Raw genomic sequence first — 25,223 nt, forward strand, 5'->3', positions numbered from 1 at the left:
CTGGGTTGAACATGATTCGTTGCACTCCCTCTGGTGTTGTGGGTGTGGACTTCGTTAACATTAAGGAAGTATCTACACAGATACATGGGTATCTTGGTGGAGTATCGAATCTTGTGGACCAGACCCATTGCAAGATGCTGTACTCTGTCGCCGACCCTAAGCCATGCCAGTCTGTCAAAGTGGGCAGGGGTGAGGTGGGTTCGGGGGGTGAGGCCAAGTAGGAGCCTGACCAGTTTGTTTTGGGAGGTCTGGAGCCTAGTTTTAAGGGCCTTTGAGGTGCTGTGGTACCAGGAGGTGCATGCATAGTCAAAGAAGCCTTGTACAAGGGCTCCTGTTAAGGTCTTCAAGGTGTTTTTGTCGACCAGTGAGGAGATCCTGTAAAGGAATCTTGTTCTTTGGTTGACTTTTTTGATTACGTTGGTGGCCATTTGATCACCGGAAATATTAGCCTCCAGGATGGAACCTAGGTAGGTAATTTCATCTTTACGTGTGATAACATTGTCACCCACTCTAACCAAGAAGCCATTTGCCTTGCTGAGATTACTATTAGATCCAAAGAGAATGGATTCAGTTTTTCCCAGGTGTAAAGATAGTTTGTTATCAGCGAGCCAGGTGCAGATTCTACCGAGTTCAGAGCTGAGGGCTTTTTCAACCTGCAGTTTGTCCCTGTCCGAGACCAGCAGTGCCGAGTCATCTGCGAACAGGAACAAGTTGCAGTCACAAGCTGAAGTCATGTCGTTAACATATAGGAACAGTAGAGGCCCTAGTATGCTTCCTTGTGGAACGCCACAGCTCACTGGGAGGGGGGGGGGGACAGTGTTCCGTTCACTTCCACCATCTGTGCTCTCCCCTCCAGGTAGGATTGCATCCAGCTCACTGATGTGCTATCGAAACCAATTGCTTTTAGCTTGTTAACCAGTATGGAGTGGTTCACTGTGTCAAAAGCCTTTTGGAGGTCCAGCATGACCATGCCGCAGTATTTGCCAGCGTCCACCTCTTGTTTGATGTGGTCGCTCAAATAGAGAAGGCATGTGTCAGTGGAGTGGGATGTTCTGAAGCCAGATTGGAACTCGTACAATAATTTATTAGTGGCAAGATACTTTTCAACCTGTTCATAGACTATTTTTTCCATCACTTTCGAGATGGAGCTTAGAATAGAAATAGGGCGGTAGTTGCCGGGGTCTAATTTACTCCCTTTCTTGTGCAGGGGGGTTACTTTGGCCAGTTTGAAATCTAGGGGGACCTGTCCCTGTTTGATGGAGAGGTTTACTATGTGGGTGATGATTGGAGCTATAGAGATGGCTGAGTCTCTGAGAAATTTGGAGGGAATATTGTCATGGCCAGTGGCCTTGTGGGGTTGGAGGGCACTCAGTTTCTTAAGTACCTCATCAGTTGTTACCATAACTAATTTAAAATCGTCTTTACAAACACCTAGGTTTCTGTAGAAGGTTTTAATGTGCTCTACACCAAAGAGCCCAGAGTGGGAGGGCAAATTGTTAACCAGCGTTGTTGATATGTTTGTAAAGAAGATGTTCAAGTAGTTGGCCACATCAAGCTTGTCAGTGATGAGAGTGTTGTTCGCTTTAATGTTTATGTTTGAAAACCTGGTTTTCAGTTTCTGACTATAGCCTAATTGGTTGTTGAGTAGCTTCCAGAGCTCTCGAGGATTGTTTTTGTTTTCCTCAGCTTTATTATTAATGAAGTTACTTTTGGCGGATTTGATCATGGCAGTAACATTATTTCTTAGCCTGTTTCGTTGGGTTTTTAGGTTGTCCAGCTGAGCTTGGAGACCCCTGTTGAAGCGCTTGGCAAGCTTTGACTTGCATTTTAGAAATTCAGAGCATTTTTTGTCTCTGTCATTATGTCCGAATTCATCCATGGCTCCGAGCGGGTTTTGACCCTGATGGTTCTCAGAGGAGCCATGTAGTTCAGTACTGATGTAAATTTGGTTTTGAAGCCAAGCCAAGCTTCTTCGACAAGTGTGCTGTTAAGCTCATCGGACCAATCAAGACTCTCCAATTCTTGGTTAAAGGCCTCACTAGAGTAGGTTTTGAGGTCCCTTGATATGACTGCTTTGTGGCAGCCAGACTTTGTTTTTTGTGGGTACAGAATATCATGAAATGATCACTAACCCCGCATACAATAACACCTTTCTTGGAGATTCTGGATTTGTCCGAGGTCAGACACACACACGCACACACACACACACACACACACACACACACACACACACACACACACACACACACACACACACACACACACACACACACACACACACACACACACACATATATATATGTGGATCCCATGTTTGTAGTCTTTCATGTCTTCCTGTGTAGTTATTTTTAGGGAGGGGGTGGGGGGTCCACATGCCCGCACGAACCCACCTCCCCAAAACATATTATTTTATATATATATATATAAAATAATATTTAATCCAAGTACACGGAAAAAAAAGAAAATAAGAAACTACTTTAGAAACTAAACAAGCCCCAAGCTTATGAATTGAATACCCAGGACCGGAATGGAAACAAGACCGCAGGGACTTTTTTCGGTGATTTTCGAATTTCCCTGTATAAAGTATGCAATCAATGCAATCAATCAATCAATCAATCAATCAATCAATCAATCAATCAATCAATCAATGTGTTTTTGTTTTTCCGAAATGCTAAAAAATAAACGTTTTGTAAAACGTAGTAAAGTCATAGTTATAATAAGAGTAAAGTATACACAACTATCAATATTTACAGGGAAACGGGCCCAGAGCATGCCCAGAGTCGCTTATAATAACAAGTAGACATGTCAACACGGATCCCATGTTTGTAGTCTTTCATGTCTTCCTGTGTAGTTATTTTTAGGGAGGGGGTGGGGGGTCCACATGCCCGCACGAACCCACCTCCCCAAAACATACATTTTACATTTTATCACAAACTCAAATAAAAACACTAAACCCTGTTTAGAATCACAACAACATTTAATGAAATGGAAAATGTATAAACATTTAAAATGAATAATGATTTAACCCACGGTGTTATTTATGAACAGGCGACGTGCCAGGACAGCCCGGCGCGAGCGGTGACCTCTAAGCGGGAGGACCCCCCCGAGAAGCGCAGATCTACAAGATCTCAAGGCGTCGCTCCGGCGACGCGATGAGATGTTGTAGATCTGCGCTTTTCCCCCAAACACACCACAGGCAGCCTCCAGTCCTCTCCAGGTCTGGTCTGGTTTGGGAAGAGAAGAGGAGAGAAAACATCCATCCTGATGAAGATCTAAACATCAAAGCTGTTCCGCTGCTTAGAGATAAAACCTTAGAGAGGATAGAGGAGATACAATGTTTTAGTTTAAGCTGTTTAGAGGCTTATAGGAGGTTATAGGAGGGAAGGAGGCAAGACAGATCCCTTCTCTAGCAGATCTACACATCATCATCATCACACTGGATCCGCTGCTCAGAGAGAGAAGGATAGAGGAGGATAAATAAACTAAAACATGTTTTAGTTAAAGTGTCCGGATGGAGGGATCCATGAGGGGGTGACAGCCCAGCCTCACAGCCCAGCCACGGTGCCTGTTCCCCGGGCTGCAGGGAGCTCCAGACCCCGCTGATCTCCTCCTCACAGCCCAGCCACGGTGTCTGTTCCCCGGGCTGCAGGGAGCTCCAGACCCCGCTGATCTGAGCTCCAGACCCCACTGACCTCCTCTCTGCTAAAAGCATCAAACATGGTGAGGTCTATTTATTATATATTGTGTGTTTTATTACTTTATTATTTGTGTTTTTATGCTTGAGGTCTTTAAAGCTCCCATTAGGATTGAATGGAGCTGGTTGTTTAGCTAACATGCTAACTGACACACACTCTCTCTGTGTGTGTGTGTGTGTGTGTGTGTGTGTGTGTGTGTGTGTGTGTGTAGATTACTATACTATACTACTACTATACTATACTAGATTAGAAGGCTGCAACGATTACTCGATCCATCATAATTTAAAGCCATCTCTCTTCCCTTACATTCTGCTGATAGTTTTACATGTAGTGTACAGTACAGACTGTATTGTACAGTAGAGTCTGTATTGTATTGTATTGTATTGTACAGTACAGACTGTATTGTACAGTACAGACTGTATTGTACAGTAGAGTCTGTATTGTATTGTACTGTACAGTACAGTCTGTATTGTACAGTAGAGTCTTTATTGTACAGTACAGTCTGTATTGTATTGTATTGTACAGTACAGACTGTATTGTACAGTACAGTCTGTATTGTACAGTACAGACTGTATTGTATTGTACAGTACAGACTGTATTGTACAGTACAGACTGTATTGTACAGTATAGTCTGTACTGTACAGTACAGACTGTATTGTACAGTACAGACTGTATTGTACAGTAGAGTCTGTATTGTATTGTATTGTATTGTACAGTACAGACTGTATTGTACAGTACAGACTGTATTGTACAGTACAGACTGTATTGTACAGTACAGACTGTATTGTACAGTACAGACTGTATTGTACAGTACATACTGTATTGTACAGTATAGTCTGTATTGTACAGTAGAGTCTGTATTGTACAGTACAGACTGTATTGTACAGTACAGACTGTATTGTATTGTACAGTACAGACTGTATTGTATTGTACAGTACAGACTGTATTGTACAGTACAGACTGTATTGTACAGTAGAGTCTGTATTGTATTGTACAGTACAGACTGTATTGTACAGTACAGACTGTATTGTACAGACTGTATTGTACAGTACAGACTGTATTGTATTGTACATTACAGACTGTATTGTACAGACTGTATTGTACAGTACAGACTGTATTGTACAGTAGAGTCTGTATTGTACAGTACAGACTGTATTGTACAGTACAGACTGTATTGTATTGTACATTACAGACTGTATTGTTCAGTAGTCTTTTGAATAATTTCCATTTAGTTTTAGTCACCTGAAATAAAAAGTGTGTGTGTGTGTGTGTGTGTGTGTGTGTGTGTGTGTGTGTGTGTGTGTGTGTGTGTGTGTGTGTGTGTGTGTGTGTGTGTGTGTGTGTGTGTGTGCATGTCTTGCTATGTAAACAAACATCACTTCATTCACATGGAATGAACAATACGTTAATATTTACTGTAAATATAAGAGCCTGGGGTTCCCTGCTCTCTGTGTGTGTGTGTGTGTGTGTGTGTGTGTGTGTGTGTGTGTGTGTGTGTGTGTGTGTGTGTGTGTGTGTGTGTGTGTGTGTGTGTGTGTGTGTGTGTGTGTGTGTGTGTGTGTGTGTGTGTGTGTGTGTGTGTGTGTGTGTGTGTGTGTGTTAAAGTGATGCATACATATTATTAGCCAGATGAGGTATGATTGTTATTGCTGTCTGTCTGTCTGCTCCTGTCTCACATGGCTCCTCCTCCTCTCTGTTTCGCAGGCTGTGATTGGTGTACAGCTGGTGGTTACCATGGTGATGGCCAGCGTCATCTCCAAAATCATCCCTCATTATTCTTTCGCAAGATGGCTACTGTGCAGCGGGAGGTAATTATTATTATTTATGTCGGATGACAGCATGGCCTGATATAGACTGAAGTAATTAAAGCAGGTCATGTTTGGAATTGTAACAGCTGAAATCAATAATATTTCAGTATTCCAAAATAATCTAAGGGCCACATTTAGTGAAGGTGAGGGCCGCATGTGGCCCACAGTCCGCCAGTTGCCCATGTATGCCCTAACCTAACCATAACCATCACCGCAAGCACGGGAGCAGCACATAATGCTCCGTCGGAATTACATGCGGTCCCTGATGGGTGTAGGCTCCGCATTGGCGCTGCTCGCATACCCACAGCCCTCCTATGAGACACAGACTGGTTTCTGAACTGCCCACAGCCCTCCTATGAGACACAGACTGGTTTCTGAACTGCCCACAGCCCTCCTATGAGACACAGACTGGTTTCTGAACTGCCCACAGCCTTCCTATGAGACAGACGGGTTTCTGAACTGCCCACAGCCTTCCTATGAGACACAGACGGGTTTCTGAACTGCCCACAGCCCTCCTATGAGACACAGACTGGTTTCTGAACTGCCCACAGCCTTCCTATGAGACACAGACGGGTTTCTGAACTGCCCACAGCCCTCCTATGAGACACAGACTGGTTTCTGAACTGCCCACAGCCCTCCTATGAGACACAGACTGGTTTCTGAACTGCCCACAGCCCTCCTATGAGACACAGACTGGTTTCTGAACTGCCCACAGCCTTCCTATGAGACAGACGGGTTTCTGAACTGCCCACAGCCCTCCTATGAGACACAGACTGGTTTCTGAACTGCCCACAGCCCTCCTATGAGACACAGACTGGTTTCTGAACTGCCCACAGCCCTCCTATGAGACACAGACTGGTTTCTGAACTGCCCACAGCCCTCCTATGAGACACAGACTGGTTTCTGAACTGCCCACAGCCCTCCTATGAGACACAGACTGGTTTCTGAACTACCCACAGCCCTCCTATGAGACACAGACTGGTTTCTGAACTGCCCACAGCCCTCCTATGAGACACAGACTGGTTTCTGAACTGCCCACAGCCTTCCTATGAGACACAGACGGGTTTCTGAACTGCCCACAGCCCTCCTATGAGACACAGACTGGTTTCTGAACTGCCCACAGCCTTCCTATGAGACACAGACGGGTTTCTGAACTGCCCACAGCCCTCCTATGAGACACAGACTGGTTTCTGAACTGCCCACAGCCCTCCTATGAGACACAGACTGGTTTCTGAACTGCCCACAGCCCTCCTATGAGACACAGACTGGTTTCTGAACTGCCCACAGCCCTCCTATGAGACACAGACTGGTTTCTGAACTGCCCACAGCCTTCCTATGAGACACAGACGGGTTTCTGAACTGCCCACAGCCCTCCTATGAGACACAGACTGGTTTCTGAACTGCCCACAGCCTTCCTATGAGACACAGACGGGTTTCTGAACTGCCCACAGCCCTCCTATGAGACACAGACTGGTTTCTGAACTGCCCACAGCCCTCCTATGAGACACAGACTGGTTTCTGAACTGGCCACAGCCCTCCTATGAGACACAGACTGGTTTCTGAACTGCCCACAGCCCTCCTATGAGACACAGACTGGTTTCTGAACTACCCACAGCCCTCCTATGAGACACAGACTGGTTTCTGAACTGCCCACAGCCCTCCTATGAGACACAGACTGGTTTCTGAACTGCCCACAGCCTTCCTATGAGACACAGACGGGTTTCTGAACTGCCCACAGCCCTCCTATGAGACACAGACTGGTTTCTGAACTGCCCACAGCCTTCCTATGAGACACAGACGGGTTTCTGAACTGCCCACAGCCCTCCTATGAGACACAGACTGGTTTCTGAACTGCCCACAGCCCTCCTATGAGACACAGACTGGTTTCTGAACTGCCCACAGCCCTCCTATGAGACACAGACTGGTTTCTGAACTGCCCACAGCCCTCCTATGAGACACAGACTGGTTTCTGAACTGCCCACAGCCTTCCTATGAGACACAGACGGGTTTCTGAACTGCCCACAGCCCTCCTATGAGACACAGACTGGTTTCTGAACTGCCCACAGCCTTCCTATGAGACACAGACGGGTTTCTGAACTGCCCACAGCCCTCCTATGAGACACAGACTGGTTTCTGAACTGCCCACAGCCCTCCTATGAGACACAGACTGGTTTCTGAACTGGCCACAGCCCTCCTATGAGACACAGACTGGTTTCTGAACTGCCCACAGCCCTCCTATGAGACACAGACTGGTTTCTGAACTGCCCACAGCCTTCCTATGAGACACAGACGGGTTTCTGAACTGCCCACAGCCCTCCTATGAGACACAGACTGGTTTCTGAACTGCCCACAGCCTTCCTATGAGACACAGACGGGTTTCTGAACTGCCCACAGCCCTCCTATGAGACACAGACTGGTTTCTGAACTGCCCACAGCCCTCTTATGAGACACAGACTGGTTTCTGAACTGCCCACAGCCCTCCTATGAGACACAGACTTGTTTCTGAACTGGCCACAGCCCTCCTATGAGACACAGACTGGTTTCTGAACTGCCCACAGCCCTCCTATGAGACACAGACTGGTTTCTGAACTGCCCACAGCCCTCCTATGAGACACAGACTGGTTTCTGAACTGCCCACAGCCCTCCTATGAGACACAGACTGGTTTCTGAACTGCCCACAGCCCTCCTATGAGACACAGACTGGTTTCTGAACTGCCCACAGCCCTCCTATGAGACACAGACTGGTTTCTGAACTGCCCACAGCCCTCCTATGAGACACAGACTGGTTTCTGAACTGCCCACAGCCCTCCTATGAGACACAGACTGAGTAGGAAAGAATGGTGGCATTTTTTTCATGAACATTAATGAGGAGTAATAAGGGCCTTTCTCGGCCCCATCCCTCTCCAATTGTTTATATTGTGTTTAGTTTCCAAGATGGCCACAGCACCAGGAGGGGGTGGCCTTACTGGGCTGCGTTCACACATTAAACACAGACACAAGACATGTCTGTCTTGTGTCTGTGTTTAATGTCCTATCCAATGCATTTCCAATGGAAGCCCATATGGTTTGACCAAACATTTTGTTTGATGGGGGGAGGGGGGCAGAACACATCCATCAAAGCTGTGTTCAGACACAAGGCAAGTGTCTTGAATGCAGCTCAGTAAGGGCATTATGTCGACCCCGCCCCGCTCACCTCCGCCCCGCTCACCTCCGCCCCACCTCCGAAGTGCAACTGAACGCTAAAGCCCAGCTGCTCGTCATGAATCCACGGGTCCGCCTGCAGTTCACGCTCCAACCACTAGGGTGCTCCAACCGCTGGAGAGCCTCACTGGGGGCTTGGTATAAACTGGTAGTGGATGGATTCATTTCCTCCACTGTGATGTCATTTCCTCCAATGTGATGTAATTTCCTCCACTGTGATGTAATTTCCTCCGCTGTGATGTCATTTCCTGTGCAGTCTGGAGTGGTACCAGCACCCGACAGACGAGGAGCTGAGGACGTTGGCGGGAAAACAACAACCCAAGAAGAAGAAAGACAGGTGTGTGCGTGCGTGTGAAAATGTGGTCCCTTAAAATGTATGCTGATTGGTCTGGCTGGGCCAAGCCTCGGGTTCTGTGGAAAAAAAGAAAATCTGTTTTGTGTGTATTTATTAGCAGCAACACACACACACACACACACACACACACACACACACACACACACACACACACACACACACACACACACAGTCACACATACACACACACACACACACACACACAGACACACACACACACACACACGCACACAGTTACAAGGCTGCATTCTGGAGCGTCACCAAGCTGTCATTCGCTCTTATTTTATCGTACTTGTATTATCCCATTCTGGGGGGGTGGGGGGGGGGGGGACCCCTTGTATTATCCCATTCTGGGGGGGAACCCCTTTTGGTGTTTTAAGGATTATGTTATTCTTTAGCTATTGAAATAGCAGATCTACAAGCTCATAGGGTTAAAGCCAGCAGTGTCTGTAGGCCAATCAGAGGCAGGCGGGCAGTGTCGGTAGGCCAATCAGGCAGGCGGGCAGTGTCTGTAGGCCAATCAGAGGCAGGCGGGCAGTGTCTGTAGGCCAATCGGAGGCAGGCGGGCAGTGTCTGTAGGCCAATCAGAGGCAGGCGGGCAGTGTCTGTAGGCCAATCAGAAAAGCAACGTCCTGCGATACCTTGCAGATGATTATTTTCTCAGAGTTTGGAAGCGTTTGTAGCGGGTTTGTAAACAAGTGTAATGCTTTATGGTGGCGTCCACTCACTGTTAGTATTGAGTTTTTGTCTTTGTATTGAGTTGTACTTGAAATGTACTGTAATTCTGCAAACTTTTAATAAATCAATCAATCAATCAAATGCTGTCAAGATGGCCGCTGTGTGCATAAGGTCAATAGAGCGTTGCAGTCCCGCCCCCTTTCATGACGACGCCCAGGACATGGCCCAGGACATTTCAAAACGTATTTATTTAAAGACCTTTTAAGTGTCGAAGCCAACTCGAGTCGTGACAAATCATGACAACAAACACAATATTTTGGACTAAACAAATAATAAGCCTATCTCACAGAATTTCCCCGCCCCCCTAAATACGCCCCCTTTCGGGGTTAGTGGTGATAGCGTGACGTCACTCCATAGACACTACATGTTAACCGAGGTAATTTAAGAAGTCTACAGCTTTTGTTTTCTCAAGGTAAGGTTTGTTCTATCTAGGCCGAAGGCATGGGGAGAGAGTATGTTTTATTGTCTCCACCAGGCCGAAGGCATGGGGAGAGAGTATGTTTTATTGTCTCCACCAGGCCGAAGGCATGGGGAGAGAGTATGTTTTATTGTCTCCACCATGAAGGCATGGGGAGAGAGTGTTGTATTGTCTCCACCATGAAGGCATGGGGAGAGAGTATGTTTTATTGTCTCCACCAGGCCGAAGGCATGAGGAGAGAGTATGTTTTATTGTCTCCACCAGGCCGAAGGCATGGGGGGAGAGTATGTTTTTTTTGTCTCCACCAGGCCGAAGGCATGGGGAGAGAGTATGTTTTATTGTCTCCACCAGGCCGAAGGCATGGGGAGAGAGTATGTTTAGTTGTCTCCACCAGGCCGAAGGCATGGGGAGAGAGTATGTTTAGTTGTCTCCACCAGGCCGAAGGCATGGGGAGAGAGTATGTTTAGTTGTCTCCACCAGGCCGAAGGCATGGGGAGAGAGTATGTTTAGTTGTCTCCACCAGGCCGAAGGCATGGGGAGAGAGTATGTTTAGTTGTCTCCACCAGGCCGAAGGCATGGGGAGACAGTATGTTTTTTTTGTCTCCACCAGGCTGAAGGCATGGGTAGAGAGTATGTTTAGTTGTCTCCACCAGGCCGAAGGCATGGGGAGAGAGTATGTTTAGTTGTCTCCACCAGGCCGAAGGCATGGGGAGAGAGTATGTTTTATTGTCTCCACCAGGCCGAAGGCATGGGGAGAGAGTATGTTTAGTTGTCTCCACCAGGCCGAAGGCATGGGGAGAGAGTATGTTTTATTGTCTCCACCAGGCCGAAGGCATGGGGAGAGAGTATGTTTAGTTGTCTCCACCAGGCCGAAGGCATGGGGAGAGAGTATGTTTTATTGTCTCCACCATGAAGGCATGGGGAGAGAGTATGTTTTATTGTCTCCACCATGAAGGCATGGGGAGAGAGTATGTTTTATTGTCTCCACCATGAAGGCATGGGGAGAGAGTATGTTTTATTGTCTCCACCATGAAGGCATGGGGAGAGAGTGTTGTATTGTCTCCACCATGAAGGCATGGGGAGAGAGTATGTTTTATTGTCTCCACCAGGCCGAAGGCATGAGGAGAGAGTATGTTTTATTGTCTCCACCAGGCCGAAGGCATGGGGAGAGAGTATGTTTTATTGTCTCCACCAGGCCGAAGGCATGGGGAGAGAGTATGTTTAGTTGTCTCCACCAGGCCGAAGGCATGGGGAGAGAGTATGTTTAGTTGTCTCCACCAGGCCGAAGGCATGGGGAGAGAGTATGTTTTATTGTCTCCACCATGAAGGCATGGGGAGAGAGTATGTTTTATTGTCTCCACCATGAAGGCATGTGGAGAGAGTATGTTTTATTGTCTCCACCATGAAGGCATGGGGAGAGAGTATGTTTTATTGTCTCCACCATGAAGGCATGGGGAGAGAGTATCTTTTATTGTCTCCACCATGAAGGCATGGGGAGAGAGTATGTTTTATTGTCTCCACCATGAAGGCATGGGGAGAGAGTATGTTTCATTGTCTCCACCATGAAGGCATGGGGGGAGAGTATTTTGTATTGTCTCCACCATGAAGGCATGGGGAGAGAGTGTTTTATAGAGTGTCGCAGTCTCGCCCCCTACCATGGTCCAGGAAATGAAACCCAATGCATTTTTCCCATAGACATTTCAAAAAGTATTTATTTAAAGACGGTTACGCCGCGGACAAAGCCAACTCGAGTCGTGACAACTCATGACAACACAAACAATATTTTGGACCAAACAAATAATTACAAAGAAGAAAAACAACAAAAAAAGTGTTGTAACCTGCCGTTTTTTTCTTCTTTCTAATTATTTGTTCGGCCCAAAAAAAATTGTGTTTGTTGTCATGATTTGTCACGACTCGAGTTGGCTTTGTCCGCGGTGTAAACGTCTTTAAATACTTTCTGAAATGTCTATGAGGAAAATGAACGGAGAACCATTTCCTGGTCCATGGTAGGGGGCGGGACTGCGACGCTCTATTGTCTCCACCATGAAGGCATGGGGAGAGAGTATGTTTTATTGTCTCCACCATGAAGGCATGGGGAGAGAGTATGTTTTATTGTCTCCACCATGAAGGCATGGGGAGAGAGTATGTTTAGTTGGCTCCACCAAGCCGAAGGCATGGGGAGAGAGTATGTTTTATTGTCTCCACCATGAAGGCATGGGGAGAGAGTATGTTTAGTTGGCTCCACCAGGCCGAAGGCATGGGGAGAGAGTATGTTTTATTGTCTCCACCAGGCCGAAGGCATGGGGAGAGAGTATGTTTAGATGTCTCCACCAGGCCGAAGGCATGGGGAGAGAGTATGTTTTATTGTCTCCACCAGGCTGAAGGCATGGGGAGAGTGTATGTTTTATTGTCTCCACCATGAAGGCATGGGGAGAGAGTATGTTTTATTGTCTCCACCATGAAGGCATGGGGAGAGAGTATGTTTTATTGTCTCCACCAGGCCGAAGGCATGGGGAGAGAGTATGTTTAGTTGTCTCCACCAGGCCGAAGGCATGGGGAGAGAGTATGTTTTATTGTCTCCACCATGAAGGCATGGGGAGAGAGTATGTTTTATTGTCTCCACCATGAAGGCATGGGGAGAGAGTATGTGTAGTTGTATCCACCAGGCCGAAGGCATGGGGAGAGAGCACAAAATGCCTCAAATCATCCAATTGCCATCCAAGGCGTAAGAAGAAATAGCACCCTTTTCACATTGGCCTATTATAGCGCCACCAGGAGGCCACAACCTGACCTGCCCTGGTGGAGACCTGTCCTATTATAGCGCCACCAGGAGGCCACTAACTGACCTGCCCTGGTGGAGACCTGTCCTATTATAGCGCCACCAGGAGGCACAACCTGACCTGCCCTGGTGGAGACCTGTCCTATTATAGCGCCACCAGAAGGCCACAACCTGACCTGCCCTGGTGGAGACCTGTCCTATTATAGCGCCACCAGGAGGCCACAGCCTGACCTGCCCTGGTGGAGACCTGTCCTATTATAGTGCCGCCAGGAGGCCACAACCTGACCTGCCCTGGTGGAGACCTGTCCTATTATAGTGCCGCCAGGAGGCCACAACCTGACCTGCCCTGGGGGAGACCTGTCCTATTATAGTGCCGCCAGGAGGCCACAACCTGACCTGCCCTGGGGGAGACCTGTCCTATTATAGTGCCGCCAGGAGGCCACAACCTGACCTGCCCTGGTGGAGACCTGTCCTATTATAGTGCCGCCAGGAGGCCACAACCTGACCTGCCCCGAGGGGTGCTGTATCTAGTTTGTGTTTATGTTTAACGCATCATTTCCTGTGTGTTGTCATGGTTACAGGAAGTACAACGGTCACATTGACAACAAGCCTCTCACCGTCCCTAAAGACATCGACCTTCAGCTGGAGACCAAGGTCATCACGGAGGTCGACACGCTAGGTAAATATATACACACACACATATATACACATATATATACACACATATAACCATCACTAAAGACCTTCAGCTGGAGACCAAGGTCATTACGGAGGTCGACACGCTAGGTAAATATATACACACACATATATACATATATACACATATATATACACACATATATACACATATATATACACACATATATATATACACACATATATACACACATATAACCATCACTAAAGACCTTCAGCTGGAGACCAAGGTCATCACGGAGGTCGACACGCTAGGTAAATATATACACACACATATATATATACGTGTATATATACACATATATACACACATATACACACATATATACACACATATATATGCACACATACATTTGTTTCTTCAGGGCCTATTTCAGGGTTGCTCTGGAAGTAGCTAGATGTAGCCAAAACACCCCCGAGGCGATCGACAACAACGGGAGGTATGATTAATTCTAACGCGACTAGCGACGGGACCGAGATGGCCCGTCTAACACATAATCTTAGAATTGGACGGAATGATTTAGATCAAGAGTTATTGACGTTATTCACATTTTCGGTCTCATCCACTAAAATGGAGCGGGACCACTTTGGATGACGTCCCACCGGAAACGACATTGAATGTTGCCCAACAGACGCTCCCAGCCTGTCGAGCGATGCGACTGGTTATGATGTCATTAATGTCCGTCCTGAGCGACGAGCGGTATTATCTGATATGACGGAGACCTCCGTTTATGGCGCTCAGGGTGTTAACCACCGACGCCTCCACTCTGGTGTGTGTGTGTGTGTGTGTGTGTGTGTGTGTGTGTGTGTGTGTGTGTGTGTGTGTGTGCACAGCGCTCCACTACTTCCCAGAGTTCCAGTGGTTGGTAGATTTCACCGTGGCCTCCACTCTGGTCTATGTGATCACAGAGTGTTACTACTCACTGGCGCCCCCTGCTGAAGGAGAGATGAACATCAGCGTGGTGTGGAGCCTGCTGGTTCTGTCCTTCGTCATGTATCCTTATTACTTTATTAATTTATTACTTTACTGTATTACTTTATTACTTTACTGTATTACTTTATTACTTTACTGTATTACTTTATTACTTTACTGTATTACTTTACTTTACTGTATTACTTTATTACTTTACTGTATTACTTTATTACTTTACTGTATTACTTTATTACTTTACTTTACTGTATTACTTTATTACTTTACTGTATTACTTTATTACTTTACTGTATTACTTTACTTTATTACTTTATTACTTTACTGTATTACTTTATTACTTTATTAATTTACTTTATTACTGTATTACTCCTTCGTCATGTATCCTCATTACTTTCAGTGTTGTTTTCGTCGACTAAAACTGTGACGAAAAATGTCCGCCGACTACCTTTTTCCACTGACGAAAACTAAATGAACACTAAGCTATGATGACTAAAACTGACTAAATGTGCTGTCGATTTTCAACAGATAAAAACTAGACTAAAATGTTATGAAGGGACTAGTTAATTCATAACAATAATAATAATAATATAATCCTTAACTCTCCACAGTAAGGTACTGTTCTCACTGACAGCTCATTATAATAATAATAATAATAATGTTATAATCCTTAACCCTCTACAGTAAGGTACTCTTCACCAACAGCTCATTATAATAATAATAATAATAATAATAATATAATCCTTAACTCTCCTATCCTACAGTAAGGTACTGTTCTCACTGACAGCTCACTACTTCAGGTTGGAGGAGGGAGGAGAACGTTCTCTCTGCATCACCTTCGGGTTCTTTTTCTTCGTCAAGGCCATGGTCATCCTCATCGTCACCGAGAACTACCTGGAGTTTGGCCTGGAGAGTGGTGAGACAGCTGTCTGTCTGTCTGTCTGTCTGTCTGTCTGTCTGTCTGTCTGTCTGTCTGTCTGTCTGTCTGTCTGTCTGTCATCTCCTTACACTCAGATATCTGTAATTCATGTTTTATTTTCCTTCCAGGTTTTGCTAATTTCTCAGACTCTGCTCTACATTTCCTGGAGCATCAGGGCTTAGAATCCCAGTAAGTACAATAATTACTGCATGTTCTCCCCGTGTCCCCTAGGGCAGTGATACTCAAACTCCGGCCCTGCGGCACAATTTTGACTGGCCCGCCAATCCAATGTGCTTAATGTCCTGATTGTCACGTATCCAACACACTTTAAACTGAGCTAATTGGACTTCCCGTTCCAGAGATAATGGCCAAAACGTCTTGAAAGCCTCTTTAGTTTAATGTGGGTTAGTGGTGTTTTTTTTCTTCTCTCTAGAAAGGCTGCTGTATCGATCCAGCAGCACCATGAAATATCTGGGTTGACAAACACGCCTCTGTTCGGGCGCGTTCGGAAATACCGCACAGGAGCACACTGGCCTATTAGTTTGCATTGCACAGTGCGCTCAGTGCGCTATTTCCGAATGCCCCCTTGCAATGCACTACCTTCCCAGAGCCTTTGTTAGGATGTTTACGCCGGTGGAGTAATATCTAGTAACTGCCTTCCATTTACATTTCACAAAAGTTTTGCTCTTGTCGTACGTTCCACTCCAAAAAAAGCACTTGAGAAACCAGTGCAATTCATCCAGACCCAAAGCAAAGCCCCCGCTGTTAATTGTGCATCGCATTGTAAACAGCTGTGCCTCGTTATAGCCACAACAGTTTCTAACTTGCGGTCACAGTCGCGATACTTTTTAATTGTGTGGTACTTTTATATGGATTTAACTCCAGACCATCCACAGTCCCATCTCCCAGTCACGGAGCTGGGACTGACAGACCATCCACAGTCCCATCTCCCAGTCACGGAGCTCAGCTGGGACTGACACAGACTATCCACAGTCCCATCTCCCAGTCACGGAGCTCAGCTGGGACTGACACAGACTATCCACAGTCCCATCTCCCAGTCACGGAGCTCAGCTGGGACTGACACAGACTATCCACAGTCCCATCTCCCAGTCACGGAGCTGGGACTGACAGACCATCCACAGTCCCATCTCCCAGTCACGGAGCTGGGACTGACAGACCATCCACAGTCCCATCTCCCAGTCACGGAGCTGGGACTGACACAGACTATCCACAGTCCCATCTCCCAGTCACGGAGCTCAGCTGGGACTGACACAGACTATCCACAGTCCCATCTCCCAGTCACGGAGCTGGGACTGACAGACGCAACGAGGAGCAGCACGTTCATATCCACAAAGCTAGAAGCCAGAAGTGTTGCCAGTATAACTCTATGGCAGAAACAAGCAACCAGGTCTATACAAAATAAGCCAAAAAGAAGCAACACTGGTCATTTCTGGCCAGTGTTGCCAAATCTGTTTATAAGCGATTTTGGGATTATTTTTGTAGATTGAAAAAATATTTGTGGGTCCTTTGCTCTTGGCATGAAAATGTTTGAGAACCACTGCTCTAAAACAATATTAGACAAAGTTTGAGCCACAAACACATGTCCTCGCTCTCTCTCTTCTCCTTTTGCATAAATGAAATAGGCCTATTCATATATTCATATACAGAAGTAGCCTATGTTAGTTTGTTTTATGGAAACAGTTGTTTGTGTTGAATGTACTAATTGCACATAATTATTCAAAAGAGAAGAGAAAATGGGCAAGCCATAAAAGAATGCACATTGCACTTGTCTTTTCATACGTCATGTGGAAATAAGGCAAATAAAAAGTAACACATAATGTTGTCATTTTATCAACTGGCCCCTGGCCCCTTGCCATTTTCATAATGTGGCCCACATGTTCAGCTATTTGAGTATCCCTGCCCTAGGGTAGGTACCCTCACATGTTCTCCCCTAGGGTAGGTACCCTCACATGTTCTCCCCTAGGGTAGCTACCCTCACATGTTCTCCCCGTGTCCCCTAGGGTAGGTACCCTCACATGTTCTCCCCTAGGGTAGGTACCCTCACATGTTCTCCCCGTGTCCCCTAGAGCTGCCAACGAATATTCCATATTCGAACGAATTTTCGAATCAAAAAAATAAATGAATAACTGAATATATAAAATTAAGATTCGAATTAAAAAAGAAAAAAAATGCTGTGCAAGTTTTCGCGAGACGGTTCCGTGGGTAAGCGTTGTGAGCTTGTAGATTAGTTATATTTGCCACGCGACACGCCGACACCGGCATACATTGAAGAATAAATCAGCTGCCTCGCACTCTTCCTAAACGCAGACTACGCAGGCTGCGTAGTTCCGATTCACAAAAGGCCCCCGCCCGCCCTGCGCAAAGTCGGCAAAGAGCGCACTACGTTATTTGCGTACGGACGGTGCGCAAATAACGGTGAGCACAGGGCGGGCGGGGCCTTTTACGTTATTTGCGCAGTTAGTGTACACTGCTCAGAAGGGTGAAATCTTCCGTCAACAGCGTACCTAGTGATCAGAATCAGAGACAGGCCTGGCCTACACCGAAACTTATTATGCTGTGTTGTGTTGTGTTGTGTTGTTTCGGACGGACGGGAGAGTATATTTTTAGACAACAACACACAGATCTATCACTCATCAATCTTCAATCATGAAGCGACTTTATCCTTCAGGAAATTATAAAAAGATAAATAAAATGCGTAAGGATGAACTGCGGCGCCGGTCCGGCAGCAGCAGCAATGCCGTGTTCTGTTCTGTGAATTAATACTGCCTCCGTGCCGTGAAGTTTTATGGGAGAAGGGAGAATGCATGCGTTGTGTTCCAACTCGGTTTTCAGCAGCACCAATGCGCGGAGAGAGAGAGTTGCGCCAGCAATGCGATCTTAACTGTTATGTCTCAGGTTGTATTGGTGTAAATATAATTATTAAAAAATCCGAATGGCCCCGAATCGGAATCGAAATCCGAATGGGTCGAATTGCTCGAATCCACGTGGGTTTTTAAAACGAATATCCGAATGTAATTTTTGGACAATTCCGGCAGCACTAGTGTCCCCTAGGGTAGGTACCCTCACATGTTCTCCCCATGTCCCCTAGGGTAGGTACCCTCACATGTTCTCCCCGTGTCCCCTAGGGTAGGTACCCTCACATGTTCTCCCCATGTCCCCTAGGGTAGGTACCCTCACATGTTCTCCCCGTGTCCCCTAGGGTAGATACCCTCACATGTTCTCCCCGTGTCCCCTAGGGTAGGTAGCCTCACATGTTCTCCCCGTGTCCCCTAGGGTAGGTACCCTCACATGTTCTCCCCGTGTCTCCTAGGGTAGCTACCCTCACATGTTCTCCCCGTGTCCCCTAGGGTAGGTACCCTCACATGTTCTCCCCGTGTCCCCTAGGGTAGGTAGCCTCACATGTTCTCCCCGTGTCCCCTAGAGTAGGTACCCTCACATGTTCTCCCCGTGTCTCCTAGGGTAGCTACCCTCACATGTTCTCCCCGTGTCCCCTAGGGTAGGTACCCTCACATGTTCTCCCCGTGTCCCCTAGGGTAGCTACCCTCACATGTTCTCCCCGTGTCCCCTAGGGTAGGTACCCTCGCATGTTCTCCCCGTGTCCCCTAGGGTAGGTACCCTCACATGTTCTCCCTCTGTCCCCTAGGGTAGATACCCTCACATGTTCTCCCCGTGTCCCCTAGGGTAGCTACCCTCACATGTTCTCCCCGTGTCCCCTAGGGTAGGTATCCTCACATGTTCTCCCCGTGTCCCCTAGGGTAGATACCCTCACATGTTCTCCCCGTGTCCCCTAGGGTAGATACCCTCACATGTTCTCCCCGTGTCCCCTAGGGTAGCTACCCTCACATGTTCTCCCCGTGTCCCCTAGGGTAGCTACCCTCACATGTTCTCCCCGTGTCCCCTAGGGTAGGTACCCTCACATGTTCTCCCCGTGTCCCCTAGGGTAGGTACCCTCACATGTTCTCCCCGCACTTTTTCGTAATTGTATGTAATTTCTATCCATAATGTTCCAATTCCCAACGCCGAAACCACAATTAAATTGCAATTATTTGTGTGACAATTAATTGTCAATTTAAAAGTGTAATCATTACATTTGCTAATTATATGCTAATGTATCCACAGGGGTCCCATATCTAAACTGACCTTCAAGCTGATCCTGGCCCTGCTCTGTGCTCTGATTGGAGCATTCCTCACTTTCCCTGGGCTGCGATTGGCCCAGATGCACCTCGACGCGCTCAACCTGACCAATGACAAGGTCGCTCAGTAAGTCACATGCTCAACCTGACCAATGACAGAGTGGCTCAGTAAGTCGCATGCTCAACCTGACCAATGCAGCTACACTGTCACGTCCAAGAGGCCAATAGCAGGAGGTGCCGACTCCGCTTTACTTCCTGTATCTGCGTGAAGTGGGCGGAGAGTAATAAAAGGATAGAGACCCAACCGGAGCGTTAGTTCCGATGGAAGTTGCTCAGTGGCGCCGACGAGAACCGATGGAAGTTGCTCAGTGGCGCCGACGAGAACGAAAATCTTAAAACGTTAACTCGCGATCTAAATCAACCGGTCTAATTATAAAAAAACATCCTGTGTTAGACGACCCTCCGCTGTCCAGTCGCTAGTCACGATAGATTTAATTATACCTCCCGTTGTTGTCGATCGACTCTAGTGTTTTGGCTACATCTAGCTGCCACATCCGGAACAACATCCGGTCCGTCGGTAAAAGTGCTCAGCGGTCCATCCTGGGCCGTGGCTCAGCGGTCCATCCTGGTCCGTGGCTCAGAGGTCCATCCTGGGGCTCAGAGGTCCATCCTGGGGCTCAGCGGACCATCCTGGTCCGTGGCTCAGAGGTCCATCCTGGGGCTCAGCGGTCCATCCTGGGCCGTGGCTCAGCGGTCCATCCTGGGCCGTGGCTCAGCGGTCCATCCTGGGCCGTGGCTCAGCGGTCCATCCTGGGCCGTGGCTCAGCGGTCCATCCTGGGCCGTGGCTCAGCGGTCCAGGCACCTTGCCTGGTAATCCAGCTCATAGCGCGGCATGCCGCGCTATGAGCTTGTAGATCTGCCATTTTTCAATAGCTAAAGTATAACATAATGCTTTAAACACCTAAAGGGGTTCCCGTCCAGAACGGGTTAAGGACATTATATTATATTACATTATATCACAGATTATATTAACATCTTTCTGTTTCCTCTTCCTGTGCAGGACTCTGCTTCACATCAACTTCCTGTCTCCTCTCATCATGGTGCTGCTGTGGGTCAAACCCATCACTAAGGATTACCTGACCTTACCTACCAGTCCTGGTACAGAACCTGTGTAAGTACCTTACCTACCAGTCCTGGTACAGAACCTGTGTAAGTACCTTACCTACCAGTCCTGGTACAGAACCTGTGTAAGTACCTTACCTACCAGTCCTGGTACAGAACCTGTGTAAGTACCTTACCTACTGGGCCTGGTACAGAACCTGTGTAAGTACCTTACCTACCGGGCCTGGTACAGAACCTCTGTTCTCTCTCTCTCTCTCTCTCTCTCTCTCTCTCTCTCTCTCTCTCTCTCACTGTGTCTCTACGTCTCTCTCCCAGGATGACAGCTGAGACGTATTACACACTGTCTCTCTCTCTCTCTCTCTCTCTCTCTCTCACTGTGTGTCTATGTCTCTCTCTCTCTCTCACTGTGTGTCTGTCTCTCTCCCAGGATGACAGCTGATACGTATGACACACTGTGTCTCTCTCTCTCTCTCTCTCTCTCTCTCTCTCTCACTGTGTGTCTATGTCTCTCTCTCTCTCTCACTGTGTGTCTATGTCTCTCTCCTAGGATGACAGCTGATACGTATGACACACTGTCTCTCTTTCTCACTGTGTGTCTATGTCTCTGTCTCTCTCTCTCACTGTGTGTCTATGTCTCTCTCCCAGGATGACAGCTGAGACGTATTACACACTGTGTCTCTCTCTCTCTCTCTCTCTCTCTCTCTCTCTCTCACTGTGTGTCTATGTCTCTCTCTCTCTCTCTCACTGTGTGTCTGTCTCTCTCCCAGGATGACAGCTGATACGTATGACACACTGTGTCTCTCTCTCTCTCTCTCTCTCTCTCTCTCTCTCTCTCTCTCTCTCTCTCTCTCTCTCTCTCTCTCTCTCACTGTGTGTCTATGTCTCTCTCTCTCTCTCTCTCACTGTGTGTCTATGTCTCTCTCTCTCTCTCACTGTGTGTCTATGTCTCTCTCCCAGGATGACAGCTGAGACCTATGACACATTGCGTCTGTGGTCCATCCTCCTGCTGTGTGTGCTGCGTCTGGCCATGATGCGGCGCCACCTACAGGCCTACCTCAACCTGGCCCAGAAGAACCTGACGCTGATGAAGAAAGAGGCTGGACGAATCAGCACCGTGGAACTCCAGACTATGGTACGTTAACCTTACACCCCATAGGCTGGAAGGATCAGCACTGTGGACCTCCAGACTATGGTACGTTAACCTTACACCCCATAGGCTGGAAGGATCAGCACTGTGGACCTCCAGACTATGGTACGCTAACCTTACGCCCCATAGGCTGGAAGGATCAGCACCGTGCACCTCCAGACTATGGTATGTTACCTTATACCCCATAGGCTGGAAGGATCAGCACCGTGCACCTCCAGACTATGGTATGTTACCTTCTACCACTACCCCATAGGCTGGAAGGATCAGCACCGTGATGACGTAATGATCTAATGATTTAATGATGGTTTATTGTTTTTATGTTTCCAGGTTGCTCGTGTTTTCTACTACCTGTGTGTGATCGCTCTGCAGTACATGGCCCCGCTGGTGATGCTGCTACACACTACGTTACTACTGAAGACATTAGGTAAATATATATAAAATATACATGTTACCACCTTACTACTGCATTACATGGCTCCGCTGGTGATGCTGCTACACACTACGCTGTTACTGAAGACACTGGGTAAAATATATATGTTACACACTACGCTACTACTGAAAACCTTAGGTAAATATATATATAAATATATATATGTTACCACCTTACTACTGCAGTACATGGCTCCGCTGGTGATGCTGCTACACACTACGCTGTTACTGAAGACACTGGGTAAAATATATATGTTACACACTACGCTACTACTGAAAACCTTAGGTAAATATATATATAAATATATATAAAATATACATGTTACCACCTTACTACTGCAGTACATGGCTCCGCTGGTGATGCTGCTACACACTACGTTACTGCTGAAAACACTGGGTAAAATGGCTTGACAAATAGGCTCTGATTCGTGCAATATTTCTAAGGTGAAAAAAGTAGTAGTAATAGTAGTAGCATCTTCCAAGACCCTCCCACCCCTCGCTGGTGTAATTGTGGGGAGGAAAAGCTATGTCGCCTCTTTGGAACCGTGCAGAACATGTTGTTGTGAGTGACGGCTGCTTTCTGTTTCCATCGCAGGTGGTCACTCCTGGGGGGTCTATCCCCAAGAAGAGCTGCCCTGTGAGGAGGGCTCCTCCACGCTGGCGGCCCAGGGGCCCGGGGGGTCCCTGGGGGGGTCCCTGGGGGCCTCGGTGCCCTCCGTGGCCCAGCTGTCTGTGGCTCTGGGCGGGCTGCGGACCGTCTTCAGCCCCCTGCTGTTCAGAGGAGTCCTGTCCTTCCTGACCTGGTGGATCGCTGCCTGCCTCTTCTCCACATCGCTGTTCGGACTCTTCTACCACCAGTACCTGATGGCTGCGTAGCACCCGCTGTGGAGCACCCATGGGTGATGTGGAGCACCCATGGGTGCCCGAGGATCACCCATGGGTGCCTATTCTACCACCAGACACAGTATCTTAATGGCTGAATAGCAACGGATAATTCCCTGTAGGTTAATTACTTATCAAGCCGATCTTATCGACCTACTGAACATGCTGGGAGCCTAGTGAGAAACGACAAGCCTCCTCATACCCTCACCTCCTGATACCCTCACCTCCTGATACCCTCACCTCCTCATACCCTCACCTCCTGATACCCTCACCTCCTCATACCCTCACCTCCTGATACCCTCACCTAAACATACACAGGCATATACAGTATTATACGGTAATATACAGGTGTGATGGTACAATTCGGGAGTTTACCAGAGTTTCCTGTAATATACACATCCGTATTCCATGTATTTTGTGCAGTGATGACCTCATACCCTCACCTACACATAACCGCAAGCACGGAGCAGCGCGCTCCCAACCTTAACGCATGTTCGCCAACCTTAATCCGATCATTTTCGTTTTATCAATGCCAATCGCAGCCAGTAGACTCCCAGAATAGAGACAGTATGTCAGCCAGTAGACTCCCAGACTAGAGGCAGTGTGTCAGCCAGTAGACTCCCAGACTAGAGGCTACTGTCAGCCAGTAGACTCCCAGACTAGAGGCTACTGTCAGCCAGTAGACTCCCAGACTAGAGGCTACTGTCAGCCAGTAGACTCCAGACTAGAGGCTACTGTCAGCCAGTAGACTCCAGACTAGAGGCTACTGTCAGCCAGTAGACTCCCAGACTAGAGGCAGTATGTCAGCCAGTAGACTCCAGACTAGAGGCTACTGTCAGCCAGTAGACTCCCAGACTAGAGGCAGTATGTCAGCCAGTAGACTCCCAGACTAGAGGCAGTGTGTCAGCCAGTAGACTCCCAGACTAGAGGCAGTGTGTCAGCCAGTAGACTCCCAGACTAGAGGCTACTGTCAGCCAGTAGACTCCAGACTAGAGGCTACTGTCAGCCAGTAGACTCCCAGACTAGAGGCAGTGTGTCAGCCAGTAGACTCCCAGACTAGAGGCTACTGTCAGCCAGTAGACTCCAGACTAGAGGCTACTGTCAGCCAGTAGACTCCCAGACTAGAGGCTACTGTCAGCCAGTAGACTCCCAGACTAGAGGCAGTATGTCAGCCAGTAGACTCCCAGACTAGAGGCAGTATGTCAGCCAGTAGACTCCCAGACTAGAGGCAGTGTGTCAGCCAGTAGACTCCCAGACTAGAGGCTACTGTCAGCCAGTAGACTCCCAGACTAGAGGCAGTATGTCAGCCAGTAGACTCCCAGACTAGAGGCTACTGTCAGCCAGTAGACTCCCAGACTAGAGGCTACTGTCAGCCAGTAGACTCCCAGACTAGAGGCAGTATGTCAGCCAGTAGACTCCCAGACTAGAGGCAGTATGTCAGCCAGTAGACTCCCAGACTAGAGGCAGTATGTCAGCCAGTAGACTCCAGACTAGAGGCTACTGTCAGCCAGTAGACTCCCAGACTAGAGGCAGTGTGTCAGCCAGTAGACTCCCAGACTAGAGGCTACTGTCAGCCAGTAGACTCCCAGACTAGAGGCAGTGTGTCAGCCAGTAGACTCCCAGACTAGAGGCAGTATGTCAGCCAGTAGACTCCCAGACTAGAGGCAGTGTGTCGATAAGGTGGGCTTGATAAGTATAACCTACTGGGTAGCGGGTGTGAATAGCACCCATGGGTGAAGGGGTGTGAATAGCACCCATGGGTGAAGGGGTGTGAATAGCACCCATGGGTGAAGGGGTGTGAATAGCACCCATGGGTGCTTGTTCTACTAGTCTGGCATGGCCAGACTAACATCATCACTGCGTCGATATTATTCTGGAACTTCACTGTGGAAGATCCATTTCCAAGGGGGCGGGGTTACAAGGGGGCGGGGTTAAACACAGATTCCAACGT

At 47.7% G+C, this 25,223-nt stretch overlaps 1 protein-coding gene across 4 annotated transcripts; it reads left to right on the forward strand.

Moving 5' to 3' along the window:
- Window positions 1-3,229: 3,229 nt before the first annotated feature.
- tmem161b (transmembrane protein 161B) lies at window positions 3,230-23,942 on the forward strand. Of its 4 annotated transcripts, XM_079518124.1 has the most exons (13): window positions 3,230-3,720; window positions 5,400-5,503; window positions 8,961-9,041; window positions 13,576-13,673; window positions 14,525-14,684; window positions 15,383-15,534; window positions 15,666-15,726; window positions 19,678-19,818; window positions 20,753-20,863; window positions 21,772-21,946; window positions 22,289-22,385; window positions 22,577-22,631; window positions 22,986-23,177. In XM_079518124.1, the coding sequence occupies exons 1-13, from the start codon at window positions 3,718-3,720 to the stop codon at window positions 23,029-23,031; spliced, it is 1,284 nt and encodes a 427-aa protein (XP_079374250.1). In that variant the 5' UTR covers window positions 3,230-3,717; the 3' UTR covers window positions 23,032-23,177. The 4 variants fall into 4 exon arrangements, with proteins under 4 accessions (XP_079374250.1, XP_079374249.1, XP_079374252.1 ...); XM_079518123.1 differs by lacking the exon at window positions 22,577-22,631 and having other exon boundaries at window positions 22,986-23,941; XM_079518126.1 differs by lacking the exons at window positions 3,230-3,720; window positions 5,400-5,503; window positions 8,961-9,041; window positions 13,576-13,673; window positions 22,577-22,631 and adding an exon at window positions 13,752-13,780 and having other exon boundaries at window positions 22,986-23,942.
- The last annotated feature ends 1,281 nt before the right edge of the window (window positions 23,943-25,223 follow it).

The sequence above is a fragment of the Electrona antarctica genome, assembly GCF_951216825.1.
Source record: "Electrona antarctica genome assembly, chromosome: 13".
Classification (NCBI taxonomy): Eukaryota; Metazoa; Chordata; class Actinopteri; order Myctophiformes; family Myctophidae; genus Electrona; species Electrona antarctica.